Source organism: Aphelocoma coerulescens, chromosome 14 (genome assembly GCF_041296385.1).
Source record: "Aphelocoma coerulescens isolate FSJ_1873_10779 chromosome 14, UR_Acoe_1.0, whole genome shotgun sequence".
NCBI classification, from domain to species: domain Eukaryota; kingdom Metazoa; phylum Chordata; class Aves; order Passeriformes; family Corvidae; genus Aphelocoma; species Aphelocoma coerulescens.
In genome coordinates this window covers 10,599,729-10,623,638 of record NC_091028.1, presented here as the reverse complement: position 1 = coordinate 10,623,638, position 23,910 = coordinate 10,599,729, and the positions used below count along the sequence as shown (strand labels likewise).

Here is a 23,910-nt window from a genome sequence, read left to right as displayed (position 1 = left end):
CAAGTGCTGCTTCTTCAGGTTGATCCATGCCTGAGCAAGAGTCTTCCTTGCCCAGTAACCTTCTCCTCCTGCTCTCCATCCCTGAGCCTCCAAGGCTTCCAAACTCATCCAGTAAAAGGAGGGAGATGATGAGAAATGAGGCTGACCCTAATGAGCCAGGTATCTCCATTAACTGGAGCAATAGTGAATTTCCTGGCCCATGGCAAAGACTGAGGTGGGAGCACCTGCAGAGGCAGGTTAGGAGAAGGGAGCTCCCAGCACAAGGGCTGGAGAGCCCCAGGAAGTCTGTAGGAAGATCCCTTTATCACAGATATCATCCTACATTAGTCTCACTTCATCAGGCTCTCCTCATCAGCAATTGAAATGGGTTGTGGGACTGCCCTGGGGCTGACTTTGCTGGAATTTGTGCCATCAGGCAGAACAGTCTGATGATTCCTGGTGTCTCCTTCCATCCACTGAGAAATCAGATGCAAGAACTGGAATGCACGAGCTGCTCCCATTTAAAGAGGCCCAAAGTAAACTTCCTTTAGGAAGTGTGTGCTCAGAGACTTGCATCCCAGGTGACTCTGCTGCCCGTTGGAAGGAGAGCCTCACACGGCGTTTGGAAATTCAATCCAATTTAGTGCTTTCATTTCCGTGCTGCCTGGCAAAGCCCTTCTGTGTTTGTGGGCCTGTGGGAGGAAAAACATTTCCAGAAGTACAGTAACCATGGGAATCTGCACAGCCTTGGGGCAAGTTTATCATGGAGTCCTGCCTTGATAAACACATGGGAAGGAAAACTCAGCCCAAAAGTCCAACCTGCTGCTGTGATAGAACAGTCCTCTGGCACCATGGCCCGGGAAGGGAAAGGAAAAGGGGAGGTGGCTGCCTGATAGTAGGATCATGGAATCACAGAATGGGTTGGGTTGGAAGGGACCTTAAAAATCATCTTGTTTCCAACCCCCTGCCATGAGCAGGGACACCTTCCACTGGACCAGGTTGCTCCAAGCCCCGTCCAGCCTGGCCTTGGACACTTCCAGGGAAGGGGCAGCCACAGCTTCTCTGGGCAACCTGTGCCAGGGCCTCACCACCCTCACAGGGAAGAATTTCTTCCCAATATCCCATCTAACCCTGCTCTCTGTCAGTATGAAGCCATTCCCCCTTGTCCTGTCACTCCATGCCTTGTCCAAAGTCCCTCTCCATCTCTTTTGGAGCCCCTTTAGGCACTGGGAGGTGTTCTAAGGTCTCCTTGAGCCTTCTCTTCTCCAGGCTGAATCCCAGTTCCCTCAGACTTTCCTCACAGGAGCTGATTTCCATCCCTCCAGTCTATGCCTTTGAAGGTGCCAAGTCTTATTTGTAAAGCATTTGTTGTTACTTGTAAAGCAAATAATGTTCCAGCTGCAGCATAAATTCCTTGCAAGTTCCAAGGACTGGGCTGGCAGGCAGAGCTGTGGGGTGGGGACAGGCAGTGGGGCACAGAGGGGCATAGCCCTGGCTATGGGGGCTGTTTTAGGGTTGGGAGGTGGCTGTGCCTCCTCATCCACAGGGACAACTCACCACCCAATGCTTTGCTCTCCTCAGTCTCTCATGCCACAGGTTTGGGGCTGCAGGAACGAGGGAGGCTGGCATTAGGCTAGTGCATCCCCTCAGACTGGTTTCAGTTTAAATCTGTCCTGCAGGAGTCAGGCAATTTGTTTCTGGGTTTCTGCCCCTCTCAGTGCTGTGCTGCTGAGTCCCCATGTGTAGGTACTGGATTTCACAATTCCAAATGCCAGGGGGCTGCTGGCCAGCTGAGAGTTGTGCCTTGAAATCTGGATGCTGCATCTGAAATGGATCAGCCGTCAGGGCCTGCCAGACCTGAACAGCATTTAGGAGTCCTCTGTCTAACCGTGGGCAGTCGAAGCAGCTTTGGTTTGGGAGAGTCCCAGTGTGGGGTGAGAGAAGGGGTGGGATGGTTGCTGGCAGCACACACCACTTTCCAGGGTTTCTTGAACAAATCCTGCATGGAGTGGAGCCAGGACTGTCCCCATGGGTGCCACAGCTGTGCAGGAGGCAGGGGGGGACCAGCCTGCAGGTCCTGCTCAGCATCCTGGGGCTTCAGCATAGCAGATCCGAGCTGGCCTGCCCAGGGCTCCCTCCGCTGGAATTGCCCCATCCAGCAGTGTCCTGTGAGCTCTGGGGGTCATTCCCAAGTCAGCTAATCCCGCTTGCAGCATGATGTGCCTCTCATTTGCTTCTGGTTCGTCGCCTGGTTCATTGCAATCTCACCCTGTCTCAAGGCAGTAACCACCCTCCATAACCGTGTGTTCTCTCTCAGCATGTCCCACTAATCCTCCGCCAAGGAGCCCATTCCTCGCTGCCACGTCTCCTTTGCCTGAGCATCGCTGCCTCTCCGCACGCCAGGCGCCCGCCCGTGCCCCAACGCTCTCTGTCTTTTGTCTCTCCCAGAGTCTGAAGGAAGGCCTGACTGTGCAAGAACGCCTGAAGCTTTTTGAATCCAGGGACTTGAAGAAAGACTAGTTCTCCCCGCTCCGCTTGACCACGCGCACCTCCCAGCTTGAGGCAGCACAGCACCAGCACCGTTTGTCTCTCGTTCCTTACGATGTCCTCGCTGTTGTTCGTCCTGATGCCCCAACGGGACCCAGCGCCGCGGTGGCGGTGCCCCCCCCTCGCCTCCCTGGCTCCTTTCCCTGCTTGTGAGATGCTCCAGAGACTGAGAGGGAGAGGAAGGGATTGGAGTGGGGTTTCCCCCCCCCCCCTTTGGCGCTTTGTAGGAGAATCCTTTCTTTACTGTAAACCATTACACTAAGTGTCAGTATTAAGGCTCAGTAGCCTGTTAATAAGCTATAGCTCTGTCGGGAAGAGCGAGCAGGGCCTGGGTGGTGTCAGCCAGACCGAGCTCTTACTGCTGTCTAGAGACCCCGTGCTCAGAGCACACCAGGAGCCTGATCTAACCATTGATCTCGACTGCATTACTTGCACCTACAAGGGGGGAAAGCCCAGGGGAAGCTGCTGGGGAGCGTGAGTCCGTGCCAGCGTCCGCAGCCTGGAGGTACAACACTGACATCTCGCTGGAGAAGGATGCAAGAAGTGATTCTCCTGCCCCATGACTGTGCCGTATCCTGAATGTAGGTGCCACTGAAGCTCACTGGGCTTCGGTGGCTGCCCAGGTGGTTATGGATGGGGAGCTGCAGCTACTGAAGTGCACCATCGACTCGGCCCTGTCGGCGCGTCCTCGCTCCCGTCTTGCTGGTGGTCGGAGTTGGTGTTCCAGGGGCCGAGCTGTAAGATCACTTTCTTGCCTCTGTTAGATCAAGCCCAGCACTCTTTTTTTTTTGCTGTTACTCCCTTCCTCTCACTGAATCCCGTGTATCCCAGGGTCTGTGCGCATGTGAAACTCCCTTTTCCTAGTCAAAGGAAAGTAGAGTAGAAAGTAGAGCCAATATTGACTGAAAATGCACAGTGCTCAATGCATATAATGCTCCTTTTTTACCAGCTTCTTGAATTCAACTCTTCTTGTCAGCAGGGCAGCTCCTATTTTAATTCTTTAATCTTTTCCTGAAATAAAAATCTCAAAACCAGTATGTGCTTCAGACCTTCTCAGTCCTAATAGCTTTTGTATTTAAAACATACAGTTTAGCACCATGAGGCTGATAAATGGATACAAACGAAGGATGAGGAGCTGGTAGCACTTAGATGGTAATAGCCAGCTGAGCAGAGGCTTCTTAGCAGAAGCCTGTGCTGCTTTGCAGGTGTGGGCTTCATCCCAGGCTAAATCTCAAGATGCCACTTGGAAAGATCCCAAGTCCTGCCTCTTCAGTCACCAGGGCTGAAGGAGACTCCGGCACATTGGCTTCCCAGTCTGGTTAGGTGCTGAGTGACCACATGGCTTCAGGCTGGGATGTGGAAGATACCGTGGCCTTCACGTGGAGCAGAGCTTCCTCTTCCTTCGGGCACTCAGCTGAGGTTGAGGCCAGCAGCCCCCAGTACTTCCCTGCTGGTTTTGGGTCAGGTGGGTGCCACAGCCACAGCTCTCAGAGCCCCGTGGGGCTGGTGAAGCCACCCCCAGTCATACCAGGCTGGACTATGGCAGCTGGCAGAGTAACCTTCATCCTCCTGGGAGCAGCATCTCTGTTCCAGCCACCAGACCCTCAGCAGGACACGGTGTCATTGAACCACAGTGTGAATCAGCTCGTCCAGCTTGTGTGGCCTTGCCGTGGCCAAGTGTCCGGCTTGGCACCTCCTGGGGCACTCATGGCAGCACTTGGCAGCCGGTCCTGCCCAGAGGAGCCCCGCTTGTCCCCAGCCAGGATGCCAGCACCTTGCAGGGGGCAGAGCACCTGTTCCTGCTGGAAAGCTCTGCGTGCCTTGGTGTGCATGGAAGTCCTGGAGATGGGAGCAGGGTAGGAAAGAGGCTCAGCCTGTTGGATACAAAGCCTTTCCCTCGTCAGCAGCACATGCCCTCAGATGTGTGGGTGTGCAGCCAGTCACTGTATCCAAGCTCACCACAGCACTTCCATAATCTAGGCACTGGAGAACCTGGGAACCTTCCTGCCATGACCCGCCTGGATCACTTCTCCGACCAGTTCATCCCTGGCTGCTCCAGATCTGTGGTGAGCTCTGATCCCCTGGCAGAGGCCATGGGAGGCAGCATGGATTTCAGATGGCCCGTGGGCCTTATTGTCATTGCACTTCCCTTGCAAGATGTCACTGCCTCTAGAACACCCTCCTCCTCCTCTTCTCTTTAGACTTGTGATGGCACTTTGTTCTTTTTAGCCAACCAAGCAGAACGTTCTGGTCTCCTTCTTGCCATGTGGACCTTGACCTTTCTTAGATTCCCCAGCAAATCCTGTTCATATGCTCTAGCTTGTAGGAGCAGACATTTTCCATGGGGAAGTTGGGCTCCTCTGGAAAAATGAATGGAGGATCTTGGTCTTCTGTACAGACAGGGCTGAGCAGTGGCCTTGACATTGTTGGGATCAGCTGCATCCTCTGTGGCAGTGTGTGGGAAGGATGTTTGGGGTGTCTTTAGGGTGGGAGCTCTGGGTTCTGGGGGTCACCAAGAGGAAGAGGAGGAGGGAAGGTGCCTTATGCAGCCAAATGTTCTTGAACCACTGCCGAGGGATCTGGGCTCACTGTGGTGACTCTGAGCATCTCTCCAAGGCAAGAAGGCAGCACTTTACCTGCCTTCATAGTAAAGAGAAAGAATCTGCAACACCAATAAACAGCCCCAAACTGAAATATTCCTGCAGAGCACAGTGCTTGAGAATAAAGGGAAAAGTCCTTTTACTCATAGCAGTGGTCCTTAGTTATCCTCCTGCTTCTTCCTGCTCCAGGCTTCATCCACCTTTTGGGATTAATCAGTGGCTATTTAAATTAGAAAGTGTGTGGGCAAGCTGCTCCCTTCTGCATCACTCCACACTATTGATAGCACCAAAAAGGGAGGTTTAGGAAAACTCAAGTGCTGCAAAGGCACAGGTGTCTTCTCGTCGGCTCCAAGTAATCTTATTTTTCCTGAGTAAAATTTTCCTCCCATTTGCACCATCTCCCCTGAGCCAGACTGAATCCTTCTTTAAATGTCACCTTTTCTTTGCCCACATATTAAAAAAAAAAGCAAATTGTGTTCATTTGCTTCAAAAATACAATTGCTTAGAATTGATGCTGACTTGCAAACCAGAAAATTCCCTTTTTTTTTTTTTGGTACCAGAGAACTGGGCTGCAGAAAAAGTGCTCACACTGCAAAATATGTCACTTTGGTACCAACTCTATTTGATGGCACTTCCACAAGACCTTTGCATTTTTGTCCTGGTTTGTATACTCAGTTTGTTGTGGACACTCAAGCACACACACTCGCTGTGGTTTGCCTTTGCTCTGTAATTTTTTCCGGTTTTTTAGGTAAAAAAGCTTTCTTATTCCTTTTTTTAAAAAAACAAAAGTAATTTAAAACCTGTATAGTATTCCAAGCACGCAGTGTAAATATTTATTCCTCAGCAGTTTGCAGAGGGTTCTCTTTTGTGACTGAGTTGTGGGCTTGATTTTTAAGTCTCATTGTAGCACAGAGGCCCCCCCCACGTGTGGGTTGGGAGAGGAGCAATGAGTGTGATGTGTCCAACCCACCCCACCTGCCCTGATGCTTTTTTGGGGTTTGAGGACTGTTACAAATACCTTTTCAAACCTTTTCTGCTGATCTATGCCTTTAGCTTTGAAGGTACCTGTCCAAAGATTGCGTACAGTCTGTTTGACCACTGTAACCGACTTTGCTATGAATTGGGGGTATTTTTTTCCAGTCAGAGGACTCAATAATCTTGTGTTTGATAGTGGCATCAACGCTGTGCATGTGCAAACTGTGACCTGTTGTTAGAGAGAGCAGCAACAGCTCCCTGCTGAGCCACAGCTCTCTTTGCACAGCCACCTGGGGCTGTCGTAGTGAGCACAGCGAGCCCCCAGATTTGGGAGGCACATTTGGGATGCTCTTGGGCTGCCCAAGGGAGCCACAGCCCCCACGGCACAGACACCCCTCCCACAGCAGCGTGGCCATGAGCTGTAACTCACTGTGTAACTTCAAACGCAGTGTTAACTACAACAAGGAGCTCCAAGGCACTGCTGCAGGCACAGGGAGCACCAGGCTGGGAACAACCTCAGTGTGAGGCTGCTGAGGGAACAGGGTGTGGGATTTACTAGAGAAACCTGACAAGTTGGTACCAATTGAACTAACCCAGCTGGCCCTGAACTCATAAATAATGGGTGCAATTAGCATTATTTTCTTCATGCTTTCTTCACCCTGTGTGCAGGACAAGAACACTCACTGTTCTCACCTAGAGATAGCAAAGCATGTAAAATACTAGAGACTGTGGTAAGTAGAAAGCAGGAACGCTCTGGCTTGGCCTGTGACCACCCCCCTGGAGTTTGGGATGACTTGAGAGTTTAAAGAATCATTTGGAAGGATGGAGGTTTGCTTTAGGGGGAGGGAAGGAAGCTCGTCGAGGCTGTGGGTGGTGTCTGATGTGGCTGTTCAGGTTTTATTAATGGTCAGTCTTCCTCCAGTGCCCTCAGAACAGCTTGGCCTTGGCTCTCTCTGAGCAGAGCTTCACCCGACTGACCAATGATGGGGACTCGTTCTGGGTCAAATCTGGGCACTGTGCTCTGCCACGTGTGTCTGGGAACAACCATGGGGGACTGTGAGCACTGAGGGTGAAGGAGTCATTTCCCAGAGTCGTTTCTGTGATGATGTGAGACAGCAGCCAGTCCTCAGCTCCAGCAGCATCGGAGCGGGGCCAGCAGGACCCGGGCAGCGCTGGGGTGCTGCAGCCTCGGGTCTCTCACACATCAGTTTTTTCCCCCTGCAAAGGGGAAGGGCGTGGGAGGCTCCTGTTTCTCCATGTGTGTGAGTTCCTGTCTCCTTCCCTTCTCCCTTCCACTCCCAGTTTATTCCAGTGCTTTTTTAAGAGCCACCGTTCCTGATCAACTGCTCGCTGTAATAGAAATGTCACTTTTTCTCACTGTATTTATTCCTTACGAACCTTGTGTGACATGCTAGGCTCCCCTGGATGTAGCTGATCATTTTTACTTTGTAAATATAATTACCTAACTTTACATTAACTATATGGTAATAAACTATTTTTGCACCACCCTTTGCATGCCGTGTGTGACAGGTTTACTTCTAAAAAGAAGGAAGAACAGGGCAGAGGTCAGAGCCTGAAAAGGGAGATGTTTGCCTTTAGTCTCACTTCACAAAGGACATGCAACAGGCAGCATTTTGACAGCAATAATATATTTTAAGTAGTTTAAATCTAGTGCTGCTGAATGGGATTTACTGGAGAATGACCTTCCCCAGGTGCTTCCATAGAGGCAATATAATTTTCTTTCCCCCATGCAACCTTTCTCAGAACCGAACAAATCTAAAATCTGGGGGTGTCCATGTATCATAAATATCGCAGTAAGGATCTATAGGAATTGGAATACAGAAGTCAGATGAGGATGGTGATGTTTTCTGTGAAAATGCTTTATTTAACAGTGCCAATCGCAGCACTACTGGTAACAAAACTGGTAACAGAATATCAATTGGAGAACTATTAAGGCACTTTCTATTTAGTAAAAAACAATTATTATACAGACACTATTTAGAGTTTGAAATACTCAGGTTTACATCATCTTTGTTCCACCCTGAGTTGCAGGGATGGAGATGCCACCTCCCTCCCCTCGCTGTCCCCAGCCTGGTGCTGCACAGACCATGGCATGGCATCCCAGCACCTGAAAGAACCACGGTTTCCAGACCTCTCCTGAAGTGGGTGACCCAACTCCAGCCATGTCTGCTCTCCAGACAAACATCCCAAAGACCCGTTTCTCTCATTTCCTTCCAGACTTCCCTACACTTCCTTGCTGGAAGAGAAGCTGTCATTACTATCTGTGCTCATGCTTTTACACTGGAGCTCTGGTAGCCTTTAACCAAAGGAAATACGCACAATCAAAACTTTAAAATTTTTGCTATTTCCCACAAATTTCCTTTTACAAACTTTCAACAATTAATGCCAACAAGGAATGTAACTGAGGCACTTAATCTATAGAAACTCGTCACTGCTGTAGCCCTTTTATCTCTGTTTTAGTTACTGGTGTAGAGGAGCCCTTGGGCTACAATTCCATTTGGAATTGGCTACAATTCTATTCCATATCCCACGCTGGAAAACGTTCCTTTTACCACTGAAACACGTGCCCAGCACTGTGTGAACACACCTGGTCTGCACCAGGACTCAGCAATGAGCCTGCCCAAAGTTTTAATGCCTGTGAATGCAGCTCTGTGCCTGTTACCCTCACAACCAGTGTGTCATTCCCTCTAGCACAGGAATGACCCACAACAAGGGATCTGTGGCATTTTAGGGCAGAAAACACTTCTCTGGAGATGTTTACCAAAGTTACACCTAGATGGACAAAACAATGATGTCTATATGTAATAAAATCTGTGGGTGTTACCATGCTCCACTAGCCCTGTGAGGCAGCTCAGTCATTTATTGCCTTTGAGAAAAAAACTGTAATTGGTGGGATTGTACTCTTCCCAAATCCTTTCAAACTCATCCTGAAAAGCCTTGACATACTCGGCGTCCTCCACGACCAGCACATTCTCCCGGTTGCTCTGGATGGCCTGCGTGGTCCAGTTGAGGGAGCCTGTGATGAGCATCCTCCGGTCCACGATGGCGAACTTGTGGTGCATGTACCCGCTGTGCTGGTCGTGGCGCACCTGGATCCCTGCAGAGACAGACACCTTCTCAGGGGTCACCGAGCCCCGCAGCGGGCCCCGGCCACCCCGGGTGCCGGGCTCCATCCCCGTGCCGCGATCGCTGCCCGGCTGCACCGCGCTCACCCGCGTGGCGCAGGCGGCCGATCTGGGAGCCGTGCAGCCCCATGTACTGCGCGTCCGTGACCAGGCGGACGCGGACCCCGCGGCGGTGCAGCAGCTGCACGGCGCGGGCGAGCTGCGGGCAGGAGAAGGAGAAGAGGCAGAGGTCGAGCGAGCGGCGGGCGGAGAGGAGGCGGCGCACGAGGCGGCTCAGGGCGGTGTCGCCGCTCGGCAGCGGGCACGGGCAGGGCCGGGCGGGCGCCCCGGGCTCGGCCGCCTCGGCCAGCAGCGCCTCGATGCAGCAGGGCCGCGAAGGGAAGAACAGCACCTCCCGCACGGGCCGGGCCCGCCGCCAGGCCGCCACCGCCAGCGCCACCGCGGTCACCGCCGCCGCCGCCGCCAGCGCCGCGCCCCGCGCACCCCCCACAGCCCCCATGGCCCGCCCGGCCCGGCCCGCGCAGCCGCGGCACAGGCGGGAGCGGCCTGTGGGGAGGAGTGGCCGCCACAAGGGGCTGGGCCGGGCTCCGAAATCCCGGCACCGACCCTGCCTTCCCTTCCCCGAACGCCGACCCCTTCCCAGGTACCGAAACCCTGACACCGAATCCTTCACCACACACTGACCGTGGATGCTGCAGACACACAACGCATCCTTTAATCCGAGAATGGCTCGGGTTCGAAGGGATCGCAAAGGTCATACTGTTCCAACCCCCTGCCAGGGGCAGGGACACCTCCCACTATCCCAGGGTGGTCCAAGCCCCATCCGGCCTGGCCTTGGCCACTGCCAGGGATCCAGGGGCAGCCACAGCTTCTCTGGGCAACCTGTGCCAGGGCCTCAGCACCCTCAGGGTGGAATTCCTTCCCAATATCCCGTTCATCCCTGCTCTCTGGCAGTGGGAAGCCATTCCGTGTCCTGTCACTCCAGGCCCTTGTCCCAAGTCCCTCTCCAGCTCTCCTGGACCCCTTTTAGGCCCTGGAAGGGGCTCTTAGGTCTCCCTGGAGCCTTCTCTTCTCTAGGTGAGCACCCCCAGCTCTCCCAGCCTCTCTCCAGAGCAGAGGAGCTCCATCCCTTGGAGCATCTTTGTGGCCTCCTCAGGACTCGCTCCAGCAGCTCCACATCCTTGTGATGTTGTTGGCCCCAGAGCTGGAGGCAGCTCTGCAGGTGGAGTCTCATGAGGGCAGAATAGAGGGGGACAATCACCTGCTGGACCCTGCCTGGCTGAGGAGACAGGGGTGGCAGAAGCAGTACAAAAAGGCTTTGTCTGTAACTGCAGCCAGCAGTCGCCCAGCACTGGGTCCATCACCCAGCAGCTGCAGCACTCACCGCTCCCACCTCGCTCCCAGGTACACGCTGCTCAGCCAGGCAGAAATCACACTGGAATAAAGATTTATCCAGCATCAATCAGTTTGTCTCTAAGGCGTATCATTTGGAGGGAAGGAGGGTGGTGAAAGATGTCTGCAGACATGATGCTTTTGTTAATTAAGTTGTGCACATTCCAGCTCTTGTTGATGGCAAAGGGAGCACCCGCGGCCTCACCTGCGAGCTGCAGGAACCTGCCCAGGCAATCATTTGGTAATCCCACATATAGATGTGTTTTGGCAGGCAAGCACAGCTGGGGTGTAGCTTCACTGACTTGGCAGCTCTCCCCCTTCTTTCCTGTGGGCATTTTGTAAGTGTTAAGTTAGTGGTTTCCTTGCCCTGGCTCAAAACTGAGTCTGGTTGTCCATGACAGCCTTGATTCAGGTCAGGATGGAGAGGGATCAACATCGTGCATGACTCACCAAGAGCAAGGGAGAAGCAGCAGCCTCGGGCTCGATCTTGTGACCAACCAACCTTTTGTTGTTTTGGAACGAACCACTGGAGTAGGTTTTGATGTTGGATTGCTTGGGAGAGCTGAATTTTTTAAAAGACAAAACCAGTTCAGCAATCAAAAAGGTCTCAATGCCAAACGATGCCAAACTCACCTGCTCTGTTACGCAGCTCTGGACTGGACCAGAATAGTTTTAAAATAAAGAGTACTAGGTCAGTCTACAAGAAACTAATACAAAGATAAGCAGAAAAGACCTATATTAAATCCTCTACATTAGATTTTGGTTATGGATGCAGGAATTTTGTGGATCAATTGCTGCTTCCCCCCCCCACCAACACACACACACACACACTGAAAATGAACACAAAACCAGGCTTTGTTCATTTTACAAAAATAGCTCTTATGAGATTTAATGCCTGTCTCCATTTTACAGATGTTCCAGACAAAAATCAACCTGCATATTTTATATATAAGAACAGAACTTGTGACAAGCTGGAACATCCTCTCTGAGCTTGAGTGAGTGTAGAAGGTCACCTGGGTAAAACCTGCCTTTAGCTTGTTCAAAATATCTGTGGTAATGTCAAGTGTTCCCAATAATGATCCAGAAAAACAACAAAAAGACATAAATCCCAGACTTCACAACAGAAACAGTGATTCCTTACAGTACAGATAAGGAATATCTGGTTAGGTAATTAAAAAATGCACCAAGGTTTTCATCAACTATTAAGCAAAAATGGCTACTATAGAGTTATATAAGGGAGCACCTACAGGTTGAATCTCTTCTGTTTAACTTAATTAGGAAGCTAAAAAAGACAGAAGAGAACCTTATCCTGGCGAGGTTATCTTAATTACCTGGAAGTTCTGCAACCACAGGCAAAACAAGGCGAGTGTTTTCCCCTCTGAGAGGCAAGCAGGCTGCATTTTGAGACTTCTTATTTTACAATTCACCCTCCCAGACAAGATTTCCAAAGCAAATGCTAAAACCGTCTCAAGTTAAGATATAAATAAATAAAGAGGAGTGACAGGACTCCCGTGGGATATCCTGACTTATGCTACAGCAGAAAATAGTCTCTTAAATCTGAGCACAAAGTCGTTTGAAATAATTTACATGTGATCCATACCCTGTGACGTGTCTCTTATTTTTGGTTCTTGTTCTCTCAGGCATTTAGAAGATTTATGAGGGATTTCAGTGAGATTAACCATATGCACTCCCAGGAGTTCTGGATGTTGTCACAGGCCTGCCAAGGAATCCAAAGGTGAGGCCTGCTGCCACACCATGATGCTTAATGAGGACAGGATGGGATTTTAATTAATTTAGCTGGTTCTTTGAGCATTGCTGTGTTTTAGTCACGAGTGTGCACATCTAGATTGAGAGCTGAGTTCCAGGAGAGACAGAAGCACTGTGGATTAGCGCTTATTGGTCCAGTCTCACAGCAAGTAGAAAAGACTCAAGTCACTCTTCAAGTTGGTTTGAGGACCAGGAGAATAGTGATGAAGCCTCACTATCCACCTAAAGCACATGCTGCAGGCTCAGCAGAGGTAACCAGGGTTCCCTGCTCTTCTCTGAAGGCAGCAGGGGAGGTTGGGCACCCTTTAATTCCGGGACTCTGAGGACGTTGGGCTGCGAACTGTTGACATCAGGTGGGACTTGTACGTCTTGCTCAGGCCGGTCATCCAGAACTTGAGAAGCTTGACATTGTCCTCCTCTGCAGCTCCCAGAATGCTCAGCAGTTTTTGGGTATCCTCCTTGGGTCTGCTGTCCACTTTAGTGAATTTAAAGAGGACTTTCACTTTACTGCAGGAACAAGAGATTCCTGTCATTATCAAATGGACTCACACGCATCAAACAGGGAACAAGGAGGAACTGGAGCTTTTCTTGGGACCTACTGCAACTAAATGTTAATAAATCCTTCAACCAGTGTTTCATGGAAACTATTCTCATGCTTTGATGAAGGAGGGGGATTAGTTAGGGAGATGACTCATTTGCAGTAATAATGGGCATATTTCTAGTTTGGTTTCTTCATTCTAGCGGAAAAGTAGAACAATTAATAGTGACAACTGGGAATCTTCCCTGGGAGACAAATCCAGGGCCCATCTGGCCTTCAGGTAAATTCACAAACTCGTGATATTCCATGAATTATTTCACATGACTGACTGGTCTTCCTTTACAGCTACCTGCACCTCTGAAATGCAGTGCCTGAAGGCAGAACCGGGGCATGTGTTTGGGTGTTACCTGTGCTGGGGTATGGCCACGCTGACAGGCAGAGAGGGATTTGCATATTTAATCCTCCTAACCAAGGTGAGGCTGACAGGTGTTGTCATGCAGGTAACCTACAGATGTGGGTACTGAAGCATAAAGGTTAAGAACTGCTGAAAGCCAAAAAGAGATTTAGGACTAGAGTAGAAAATTCTTAACTCCTGACTTAATTTGTTCCTGTAAATCCAAGTACTGCTGAACTGCAGCACAAGTCACCTGACTGAAGTGTGTCCTGCACTCTGCTGTAACTGTTCTGGGAGCAGTGCCAAAGCTGCTCCCCTGAAAGCAAGGTAGCTCTACTTACTTCATCCACTCCTCCTTCAGGCAAACAAGGCACTGATCCACAACATCCACGGAGAGGTTCTGGTTGGTCAGGGCAGCTTCGATCTTGTTCAAGATTGTTGGGCCAACTGCAGGAGCAGAAAAAGGGGGAAAGGGTGAGAAAGAGGACACACAAGCCAAAGGTTACTGCTTACACCCTTACTACTACTTCTTAAATATATCCCCCAGTGGCCTGCTGGGATTTCATTTCCATGGAAGAGGAGCTGAAGACCATCCCATTAGAAAACCATCTGATCCAAGAAGCAACATGTGACGGACCCTGGGACATCAAAACAGGTTCAGGGGCCTTTGTTTTCTTCAGCCCCACTTCTTAACTGCTGCTTAGCTTTTGTTGTGCCCTTATCAAAAGATCCTTAAAAACAAAAGGTTATGAAAAAGCCTTCATGCTTTGTGCATACATATAAAAATATGAACCCTCAACTTACTCTTGATTTAATGTTCCTCTTGTTAAGGGCAGTTCCAGGATACTTAGAGAAAAAATAAACCAGCAACCAACCCAAGGCATTCCTGGACCACTTTTTGGAAGTCCCTAGGAGACCTTTTTCCCTAGTAAGTTTGATGGTGTGGTGGAGAAAAGACCTTCCACTGATTATTTTTGTCCAGAAGTTTCTGGACATGGCACTGATTGGATGGAAAATAGACTGGTGTATTCATACATGTGCAATAGGAAGAGCACTACGTAGAGAACAAGTCTCTGCTTTGCTTCTCTACCTTCAGGGACAGAGAGGAAGGATGAGTCATCTGCCATGTCTTTTGAGACACTCAGTGAGGCCAATTCATCTAAATTAAGACTTCACAGAAAACGTGAGACTGATGGACCTTACTCAAATCACACCTAGGTGCACGTGTTCAACTGCTGGAAGGAAGTAGGTAAAATTAAATAAAAAAGTCTGGGTATTTCTCTATCAGTCATATTTGGCTATCAAGTGGAACATGGAAAATTAGCGATGTCGTGGTCCTTACAAGTTAGTCTTACTCAAAATAAATACTCAAGTATTCCAGGATTGAAAGTGTAGGCTACAGAATTTCCCTACAATTTTTCTTACACGCATGTTACAGAATCCATTTCTCATTTATGAAAATTAATAGGCAAAATGCTGATCTGGTAGAACAAATCTTTTATAATTGAACAATCTGTGGTGAACCTCACCTCAAACAGCTAAACCCCAGCTGAATATTGACCCAGCTTCTACTCTAACCTCCTTAAGGGCCAGAACATGAAAACCAGTTAAAGATCAAGATGCTCTTTTAATCTCAGTGACAGAGGTTATTTCTGCTTTCAAATCACCCACCTCGATCTGCTGCAACAGGGCTCCCACTGGTGACAATGAACTCATACTTGTTGAGGGACTGCTCATCATCAAACAGGGTTGGGTAGAGGCTGGAGCGGGTGGCAGCGCGGACTTCCACGAGGACAGCAAACTCTGGAGCAACAAGAGTGCAAAAGAACGTGAGCTGTGCTAAGGCAGATTCCAAAACACATCTAACAGACCCTGCTATGGTCAGTGCCTAGAGGAGGTGTCACATCTTTTAGTCACTGACCAGGCAAAGACACAGGGAAAACAAAATGAAGCAGTATGGGCTTTATTTCATGCAGGCAATACTTATTTAAAAAAAAATAAAAATCTGGTGTCCTTTAACATGAGATGACAGCGAGAGGAGAAGGTTCTGCAAGAGGTTCTTACCAGATGACAGGATGTGGGGTGGGATTTGGACGTGTGGGCTCAGGCCTAGGAAGTTGCACCGATAGGCCTCCTCATACTGGTCACTGTAGGGGATGATCCGCACGCACCCGATGGGAAGCATCGTCTGCAGGGGGAAGGAAACCAGTCAAGAGAAACTCTGGAAGTAAATCTGAAGGACAATTCTCTCCCTGACTTCAGAGCTGATCAAGAGCTGGAGCACTGCTTAGGCAGATGCTCCTGATTTGGAGGATTGAAGTAACCTACTCATCCTGACAGCCCATGCAGTCGCTGAGGACAAGCAAGCCACCCAAAGGTTGTGCATGTTTTTTTGGGCCTTTTAAATTGTTGTTTTTCTCAAAAACCACATAATTTAGAACACACTCTTCACAAGATTACATATCAGGGGCAGATCATTATAAAGGCTGGAGTAGTAGAGAAATACATGTAAAAATATGCAGCCAAGAAATAAATGTTTCTACCCGTAGCACATCAAAGGCAGACTGGACAAGATCCGTATCTCGAGCTTTCCAGATGACCTGGTTCCCCATCAGAACATGCCAAGCCAGCATTCGGAATGCTGATGCCCCAAGAACCTGGAAAAAAAAACCCAAAGCATTCTGCATTGGTTACGAAAATGAGTGAAATGTCCAGTTTGCCCCGTTAAAAACATGAGTGACAAGCAGGAAAATGGCTAGAACTGAACAGCAGGAACAAACATGGAAATTTAGCACATGAACCTTCCCCCTCAGTCAGGTCACTGGGAGGACTGGAGAAAAGCAAGATCTGCACAGAATAATTTATTCTGTTTGTAAACTATTTTTCCTCTCTGAAACACTTTTTTTTAAGGCAAATATTACTTGGCTTTAAAGATGCTGCACAACCTCTGTATTAAATTACTGTCACTGCTTTTGGGAAGAAGAAAAGTGCAGAATTTGAGAGAAATCATCTGACTCCACCCCACATGACTGATGATCACCAGAGGCCCACGTGAGGAAGGGAGCATGCCTAGAGATGCAGTTCACATCATGTTCCTGGCTGGGCAGGCACTGTGCTGAACACAGCACCAGGACATGTGCAGATTGCAGGAAATAAATGTATCTTTTTAAAAAAAAGACATTATCAGGAGAAAAGAGCTTGTGGACTCAGCACCCTTTCTTACCTGTCTCATGTGCCTGAGAGAGCGAAAGACAGACAACCTTCTGTGAGCTACATTCCAGCTGTTGCAATCTGGCATCAGAGATGTTTCAGGGGAGCTTTTGGACAGCTCCTGCCCTTCCACAACATCTGGCTGGGAAGAAGGCTTCTCTTCTTCCTCAGAACCATCCCAGCCTTCTGACTCTTCTTTCAGATCTAGCAAAAAAAAAAAAAAAAAGCCAGAGTGGTCATAAAAATTGCTGCTGTCTAGGAATGGAAACTGGAAAGTGCTCACATGGGTGTATGTGGGAAGAGAGAGCTCAGAACACAGTAACTGAAAGTACTGGCAGCAGCACAGACACACCAAAGTGTTAATGACGTGTTAATTCAGATAAAAATAACTACTGAAGGGTCAAGAAGGAATTTTTCATCTTCTACAGAACAGAAAGTCACATTTTTTTATCAGCTATGTTCTCTATTCTTGTTTTAAAAGTTATGGCCAAAGCTTTGTAGACTCTAGTCTAAATGGGTTGATAAAATAATTCAATGCAGGAAAAAAAACCTATGATCCTTTACTTTTAGAAAGTTTGTAGAAAAAGAAGAAAGAAATGCATATGTTGTGACTGCAAATCCTCCTGGCTATAGAGGTTCATTGGGAGGGCCAGCCCAGCCAGAGAGAACAATCTTGATGATGCAACACTGCTACTCAAATGACAAACACCACGTGCCAAGAGCCTTTGAGGTGCCTGGATTTCACATTCCTGTCAGAACCATCTCCAGATGGGAGAGTGCATCAGCTGCTTCAGAGACTACCATGAAGGTAAAGGTGATGAGCAATGTCTGTGCTTAAGATGCTGATCAAAGGATCCAGGGTTTCACCATCTAAAGCATTCTCAGAGGGTCTTTGCAGCTCTGGAAACTTCTAGCTCACCAGCAAGTTTCTCCATCTGAACAAGGGTGTCTTCTGTGGGTGCTCCCTCCAGAAGCTTCTCTGTAAGCCGGCTACCACAAGCTTTCAGAAGCCTGGAGACATTGAAAGGAAAAGTAGCAGGGTTCATGCAGCTTGCCAGGTGCAAAAATCCAGTAAGACACTTGGTGCCATGATGTCAATAAAAAATCCAACCACTAACCAGCACATCCCTGTGCTTTCCTCAGTGTGGGACTATCGGCCCATCTTACAATCCCTGCCATGCAAAGTCACCCACATCCCACTGTTCTGCAATTTCTTTGTGCAGCATGCTTATCCTCGATCCAAATCACATGCCAGTGTTGCAACCCTCCCTGTGGCATCTTTCCAGGGAAGTTTAATGAACCAGTCAGGCACTGGAGCAACTGGACACTCTCAGAGCCCAATGGTTGCATGTCCCACACTGCTGATCCCAACACAGAGGCACTCCCAGGTGAACCACCACGGTCTGTCACATGTGAATTCGGGGTGCAACACACTGGGGGTAGGAGCATCTTTTATCCTTCTTCCACACTTCCACACTGCAAAACCTTTCCATCTGCACAGCCATGGTCTCTATTAGCTGCCACATTAGTTTTACTTCACAGTAAAAAGACATTTATTTGTCCTAAAGGCATCAGTGTTGGCTCTTTCCAATTCAGATGCTACTCAGCAAAGCCTAAGTATTACCTCAAAAAAAAAAAAACCAAAACCAAACACTCAAATCCCATTCCCAGCCTTTCAGGATATGGCAATATGCTCCTCAGAAGAAGCTGTACAAGCTGAGAACAGCAGTGCATTACCAAGCAAAGGAGGTGTGCAGACAGGCCCAGAGGTTCTCGTCATTGGTCAGGGATGTCAGGGAGCGGGCGGCGTTCCCGTTGCGCTGGTGCAGGAAGGGGGTGAAGGCTGTGTTCATGCGCTGGGCACGCTGGGGGCACCCAAACTGCTCTGCTTCAAACACCTGCACACACAACAAGGACTGAAAAGTCACAGACTGAAAGAGATTCAGTGTTTGCACAGAGCTCAGCCAAAAAATCACAACAAAAATACCAAGTGAAAAGGGTGCGTCACACAGACCCATCCAGTTATAGGAAAACAGAGAGAAGGGACATCTTATTCTTAGATGGACTAAAATTATCACTAGGTAACATTTGTGCTCCAAAATCATTGTCCTCTCCAGATTTACTTACTTGCATTTGTAACAGAGCTGTTGTCTACCAGGCCTGTAAAAAGCATCAAGTGTTTCAAGTGACAAAAATACCCTGTTCCTTCCCTCCTACATGCCCAGACACAGAATTCTGGAAGGGTTTGGGTTGGAAAGGACCTTAAAATTCAACTTGTTCCAACCACCCTGCCACAGGCAGGGACATCTTCCACTAAACCAGGTTGCTCCAAGCCCTGTCCAACCTGGTTGTGAAGACTTCCAGGGATGGGGATACACACTATCCTCGTGTCAATCTTAACAACTACCCTGGCATGAGCTGGATCAGCTTTTTGACTCAGCTGTCAATCAGGAATCATGATGCTGCACTGACATTGAGTCACAGGAACTCTGCACTGACCCACCTTCAGTGCTTTGCCCTGGAGCTCATCAATGATGCCTCTGATTTTTCCCAGCAAGAAAGGCCAGGAGTTGATGAGGTAAATCCGGTCCATCATGATGGTGATGATGCTGTACCAGCGCTGGAAACCTCGAGCCAGGCTGTCTTTGATAAAGAAGGTGTGGCTGAACACAAAACCATGCTGTTCATCTCCGAAAAAAATTGGGCCTTCACGTCCTGGGCAGACCTGAAGGGAAGGGACACACACCAAAGTCATTAAATACATCACAGAGTAACCAACTAAACAGCTTCCTGCACTTTAACACCCACTTGGTGAATAAATGAAGCCTTTTTACGCTACTACCCCAAAAGTGTGGTCCAACAGCCTTCCAGAGGTATCCTACAAACACTCCAAATCCTTAAATTTAACTATATTTTAAGAATTCAGCTCCATTCAACTACAATACTGAGAATCCAGAAGGAATTTTGCTGATCCTGACACACAGTTGCTCATTAATCTGTAAGGTTTTTCCTTCATATCTGTTAGAGGATGAATATTAATGGTCTACAAAGGACACTCAACAACAGATTTGGAGGTTTTTACAAGAATAGGTTATCTTACAATGAAAAGTAATAAGCACAAGGAACAAAACCAAGAAGGGGATATTTTTAGCCTCACAAGGTGAGAGGAAGGAACCCTCAAGGTTATCAAAGATCAAGCCTAAAAAATACCACCAATTCTGGAATAAACAGACTTCTGTGCCTGTCTTTCCACCTCGTTCCCTCTGTGTTTCAGTCCGCACAGAGCAGCCAGGATCAGCAAAAGAATATCTTGGATCTGAAGTGATACAGGAGCCATAAATAGTGTTTCCCTGTCCTCCAAGGCAGGTACCTCACAGCTGAGGCTGCGGACGCAGGCCTGGCGCACGATGCTGAACAGCTGGGGGTGGTTTGGGTGCTGGTGGCTGACGTACTTGATCGAGGTCTCTTTGTCGTGGCTGACGTACCCCGGGTGTCCTCCTGCAAGAGAGCGGCAGCCCTGAAGGCAGAAAAGCACATCCAGCCATAAATGAGAGTGCAGTTATCTCGGGTTTCCAAAGAGTTCTGAAGTTTGTTCCCTCCAAAACACCATAAAATGTTATTTACACACACAGACAGGAACACAAAGACTCAGAACACAAGGAATGTGAATCAGGGTCAGGATTTGAACTCAGCTCCTCACACAAAACTCTGATATACTTCCTCTGTTCTTATGCTCATTTTCCCCTATTTAATTTCATTGTGAACTTGGTGCTGGCTCTACAGCTGGTAAAGTTCAGTTACAGCAGCTGTGAAACCAACTGGCCAAACAAAACTGGCCACAGCTGAAAGGAAAGTAAATAATAAATATGTCAGAGCAAGTACTGATAGAAGACAAGTATGAGAATCATAGACTCATGGAATGGTTTGGGTTGGAAGGGACCTTAAAGATCACCTTGTTCCACACTCTTCCATGGGCAGGGACACCTCCCACTGTCCCAGGTTGCCCCAAGCCCTGTCCAACCTGGCCTTGGACACTTCCAGGGATGGGCCAACCTGTGCCAGGGCCTTACCACCCTGACAGGGAAGAATTTCTTTAGTATATCCAACCTAAATTTCCCCTCTTTCAGTTTCAACACACTGCTCCTTGTCCTATCACTGCAGTTTCTGATTAAGAGTCCCTCTCTGGATTCCCTACAGGCCCCTTCAGACACTGGAAGGTTGCTGTGAGGTCTCCACACAAACTTCTGTTCTCCAGGCTGAACAGCCCTGAATGACTGAGAATATACATTTTTCCTATTGTTTTAATCAATTTTGCTTTTTATATGTTTCCTAACCAATACTGCTCCTAAAATTATTAATAAATGATCTGACCTAATCTAACAAAGTAAATGCTCTTTGAGGATGAGGAAAGCATTTCCTATCCACAAGAGAATCACAGAATCACAGAGCTTAAAGACCTCAAGGTCCTGTCAAGGTGTATGTATTCAACAACAGCTCCTCCATCCTCTTGTGATGGATCATTAGGATTAGACTTAGGGCTAGCTTGCAGTTTATGAGGACTTGGAGATCTTCCGGCACTGACACATACAAAACAAGTTCTGTTCACATTTTTTCTCTCTAAACAATTGAATTTACATCAGAGAATCCCAGAGCCCTTTAGCCAAGCCAAGGACACCGATGCCCATACATAGATTTTGACACTTGCCTCACACATGTCTGATTTCTTTGGCCCTGGGCTGCTGGAGTCGGCGCTGGCCCCTTCAGCCGGGCTGTGTGAGCGGATCCGGCTGCTCATCTGAATCCCACCTTCCTCCTCTTCTGCCTGTTCATTCTGCCCGGAGATGTCCCCGCTGCCGGCGCCCTGCGGGAGCGGTGAATGCAGGACCTCGGTGCAGAACAGGGTGCGAGGGCCGTGGAGCTCACAGAAATGGCACAGAGCGACGATAGCGTTCATAGTGAGGGCTCAGCACACCTGCCAGGCTCCTGCAGCAGGGAGAGAGCACACGGTCAGCACACGGGGTATCACGGCATCTCTCAGGCCTCACTGGTGCCAGTCCTGTTCTGCTCCCTCTGGGAACAGTTGGCCTTAAGCTCAGCCTGAGCCTGGGAACTCCAAGACCATCGAGTCCAACCTGTGATCGATCCCCACCTTGACACCCAAATCAGAACACTGAGTGCCACGTCCAGTCTTTCCTTAAACCCCTCCAGGGATGGTGACTCCAACACCCTCCTGGGCATTCCACTGATCCAGGACCAACCTTCTGTGTACTGATGGGACAGGCTCGAGCAACCCAACCCGCCGTGCTCATATCCTGGACACTGAGCCGGGACACCTCAGGCCTCACGGGGGTGAATGAGGCTGGACCAACCCCTCATGCTCATGCCCAGACATCTCCAGTCTTACAGGGACAGGTTCAGGGAGTCCCGGAATGGTTTGGGTTGGAAGGGACCTTGAAAATCATCCAGTACAACCTCCTGCCATGGGCAGGGACACCTTCCACTTTCCCTGGTTGCTCCAAGCCCCGTTCAACCTGGCTTGAACACTTCCAGGGATCCAGGGGCAGCCACAGCTTCTCTGGGCAGCCTGTGCCAGGGCCTCACCATCCTCACAGCGCAAATTTCTTCCCAATATCCCATTTAACCCCGCTGTCAGTTTGAAGCTTGTCCTGCCACTCCAGACCCCTGTAAAGTCTTGCCCCATCTTTCCTGTAAGTTCCTTTAGGTACTGGAAGGCCACAATTAAGTCACTCCCAAGGCTTCTGTTTTCTAGGCTGAACAATCCCTATTCTTCCAGCCTTTCCTCAAAGGAGAGGTGCTCCTCTCCTCTGACCAACCTGGTGGCCTCCTCTGGATCAAGGCTGAGGTCGCACAGACCCGACCCCCGTGTCCGGAGCCTCAGGCCGGAACGGTCCGGCCCTGCTGAGCGCCCGCGGATCCGAACGCCTCAGGCCCTGCCGGACCCGGGCCGGCCTATCCTGCCGGGCCCCGTGTCCGGTTCCCCGTGCCCGGTCACCCCCGGCCCAGTCCCGGCTCCCCGTGCCCGCAGTCCCCGCTCACCGCGGCTGCCCCGGCCCGTCCCGTGTCCGCGGGCGCCTGACACCGACTGACCCACCGGCCGTACCACCCTCACTGCCAGCTGGGGGGAGGAACAGGGGCAGACAGCTCCTCGCCCGCGCGCCCGTCGACGCCGCGGAGAAGCGAGAAGATGGAGAAAAAGGTAGGAGAGAGAGATGAGAAGCCCGTTCGTACCGTGGGACTGAGCTGGCCGTCCCGCCGTTCTACTGGGGAATAGCTACCTCCCCGGCTGCCGCAGTGGCTCGGCCCAGGGCCGCACTGTCCACATGGGCCGGGCGGAGCCATTACCTCAAGGGAGAGGGGACATGAGGACGCATAGAAGGCGCCTCCTCCCCTCGCGCCGCTACACTTGTCCAGCTGTCACAGCGCAGAGTGGGAACAGTGGTGTTTGATCACCGGGAACACGAGAAGGGACGAGCGGCAGCCTGCGACCCGCGGGGGCCGCCCCGGGAGCGGGCCGCGCTCCCCCCGTGGGGTGGTACGGTCCTCACTGTGGGTCACGTGGGCAGCGGGCGCTGGGAGGGAACCCGGGGTGGCCGCGGGCGGAGCCCCCGAAGGAGCCGGGACGGGAACCGGGACCGGGGGGACGCGGCGGGGCCGGGGCCGGGGCCGGAGGCTGCCGCGTTAGCGAGCTTCGCCATCGGCTGCCGCAGGGCCCCTTCCCGGGACTGCCCCCCGCCTCAGGGCGGTGCCGTGTTCTCCGCAGGCTCGGCGCGACTTCTCCATTGGAGACTCAGCACCCACCGTCTGTCTTAATTCTTTAAAGTGCTTAGAATGTAAGATTATGGCAGATGAAGGCTTCGAAGTATTGTCGTTTCCCGATTTATAAAGCAGCTCTATGGAGGTGTTTACTCAGGTACAGCCCGGGAAGACCAGGGAGCAAATGCCCAAGTTAAATCTGTTCAGGCTCTTCATTTCCATTAAACTACTCCAGTTTCTCTTCAGGGTATCAAGTTTAAGTATTAAAGGATTATACACCTCTAGGAGTCTATGATAGAAAGCTAAACCAAATTCCATGTGAACTATTAGGCTTCAAAATAACAAAGTACCGGATTCTTCCCTACCCCTTGGAATTGTCCCTTGCAGAGTTTTAAATACCCGAATCTGAACGAAAATAGTAAATGTTCAAGAAGATAACAGCATAGATTATTCAACTGAGTAAAACTTGTAGTTTAATCCCAAGAAAAGAGTAGCTGATACCACTGCAAGACATGCCTCTGGATCCAAGCAGCCACACATGGACTAATAATTATGGCTCTGATAAAAACAATACCCAGATGGTCTGCA

At 49.8% G+C, this 23,910-nt stretch overlaps 3 protein-coding genes across 7 annotated transcripts in view; 1 reads left to right on the top strand and 2 right to left on the bottom strand.

Moving 5' to 3' along the window:
• MPRIP (myosin phosphatase Rho interacting protein) overlaps positions 1 to 3,560 on the top strand; it is a 74,269-nt gene extending 70,709 nt beyond the window's left edge. For 2 of the 3 annotated variants that reach the window (XM_069029803.1, XM_069029801.1), the window contains one exon: positions 2,428 to 3,560. In XM_069029803.1, coding sequence (XP_068885904.1) covers positions 2,428 to 2,499 — 72 coding nt within the window. In that variant the 3' untranslated portion in view covers positions 2,500 to 3,560. The remainder of the gene's footprint in view (positions 1 to 2,427) is intronic. The other variant, XM_069029802.1, reaches the window with a different exon arrangement.
• A 4,417-nt stretch (positions 3,561 to 7,977) lies between these two features.
• On the bottom strand, positions 7,978 to 9,746 carry PLD6 (phospholipase D family member 6). Its single transcript, XM_069030312.1, has 2 exons — positions 9,335 to 9,746; positions 7,978 to 9,219 (listed from the first exon to the last, which is right to left on the bottom strand). Exons 1-2 carry the CDS (start codon positions 9,744 to 9,746, stop codon positions 8,978 to 8,980), a joined length of 654 nt encoding a protein of 217 aa, XP_068886413.1. The 3' UTR covers positions 7,978 to 8,977.
• A 1,747-nt stretch (positions 9,747 to 11,493) lies between these two features.
• On the bottom strand, positions 11,494 to 22,868 carry FLCN (folliculin). Of its 3 annotated transcripts, none has more exons than XM_069029915.1 (12): positions 22,798 to 22,868; positions 21,254 to 21,531; positions 19,919 to 20,065; positions 19,052 to 19,273; positions 18,286 to 18,446; positions 17,468 to 17,559; positions 16,562 to 16,752; positions 15,882 to 15,995; positions 15,403 to 15,526; positions 15,010 to 15,141; positions 13,680 to 13,785; positions 11,494 to 12,913 (listed from the first exon to the last, which is right to left on the bottom strand). In XM_069029915.1, the coding sequence occupies exons 2-12, from the start codon at positions 21,500 to 21,502 to the stop codon at positions 12,712 to 12,714; spliced, it is 1,740 nt and encodes a 579-aa protein (XP_068886016.1). In that variant the 5' UTR covers positions 21,503 to 21,531; positions 22,798 to 22,868; the 3' UTR covers positions 11,494 to 12,711. The 3 variants fall into 3 exon arrangements, with proteins under 3 accessions (XP_068886016.1, XP_068886015.1, XP_068886017.1); XM_069029914.1 differs by lacking the exon at positions 22,798 to 22,868 and adding an exon at positions 22,606 to 22,685; XM_069029916.1 differs by lacking the exon at positions 22,798 to 22,868 and adding an exon at positions 22,383 to 22,479.
• Positions 22,869 to 23,910: the final 1,042 nt, after the last annotated feature.

Excerpts from the sequence above, each read along its gene's own strand:
- PLD6 (XM_069030312.1), bottom strand. The coding sequence starts at position 9,746 with ATGGGGGCTGTGGGGGGTGCGCGGGGCGCGGCGCTGGCGGCGGCGGCG. Across the intron at positions 9,220-9,334 it reads CGGCCGCCTGCGCCACGCGG|GGATCCAGGTGCGCCACGAC; the intron begins GTGAGCGCGGTG and ends CTGTCTCTGCAG.
- FLCN (XM_069029915.1), bottom strand. The coding sequence starts at position 21,502 with ATGAACGCTATCGTCGCTCTGTGCCATTTCTGTGAGCTCCACGGCCCT. Across the intron at positions 15,996-16,561 it reads CTCTCAGGCACATGAGACAG|GTTCTTGGGGCATCAGCATT; the intron begins GTAAGAAAGGGT and ends TTTTTTTTCCAG. Across the intron at positions 13,786-15,009 it reads CCCTGTTGCAGCAGATCGAG|TTGGCCCAACAATCTTGAAC; the intron begins GTGGGTGATTTG and ends CTGCTCCTGCAG.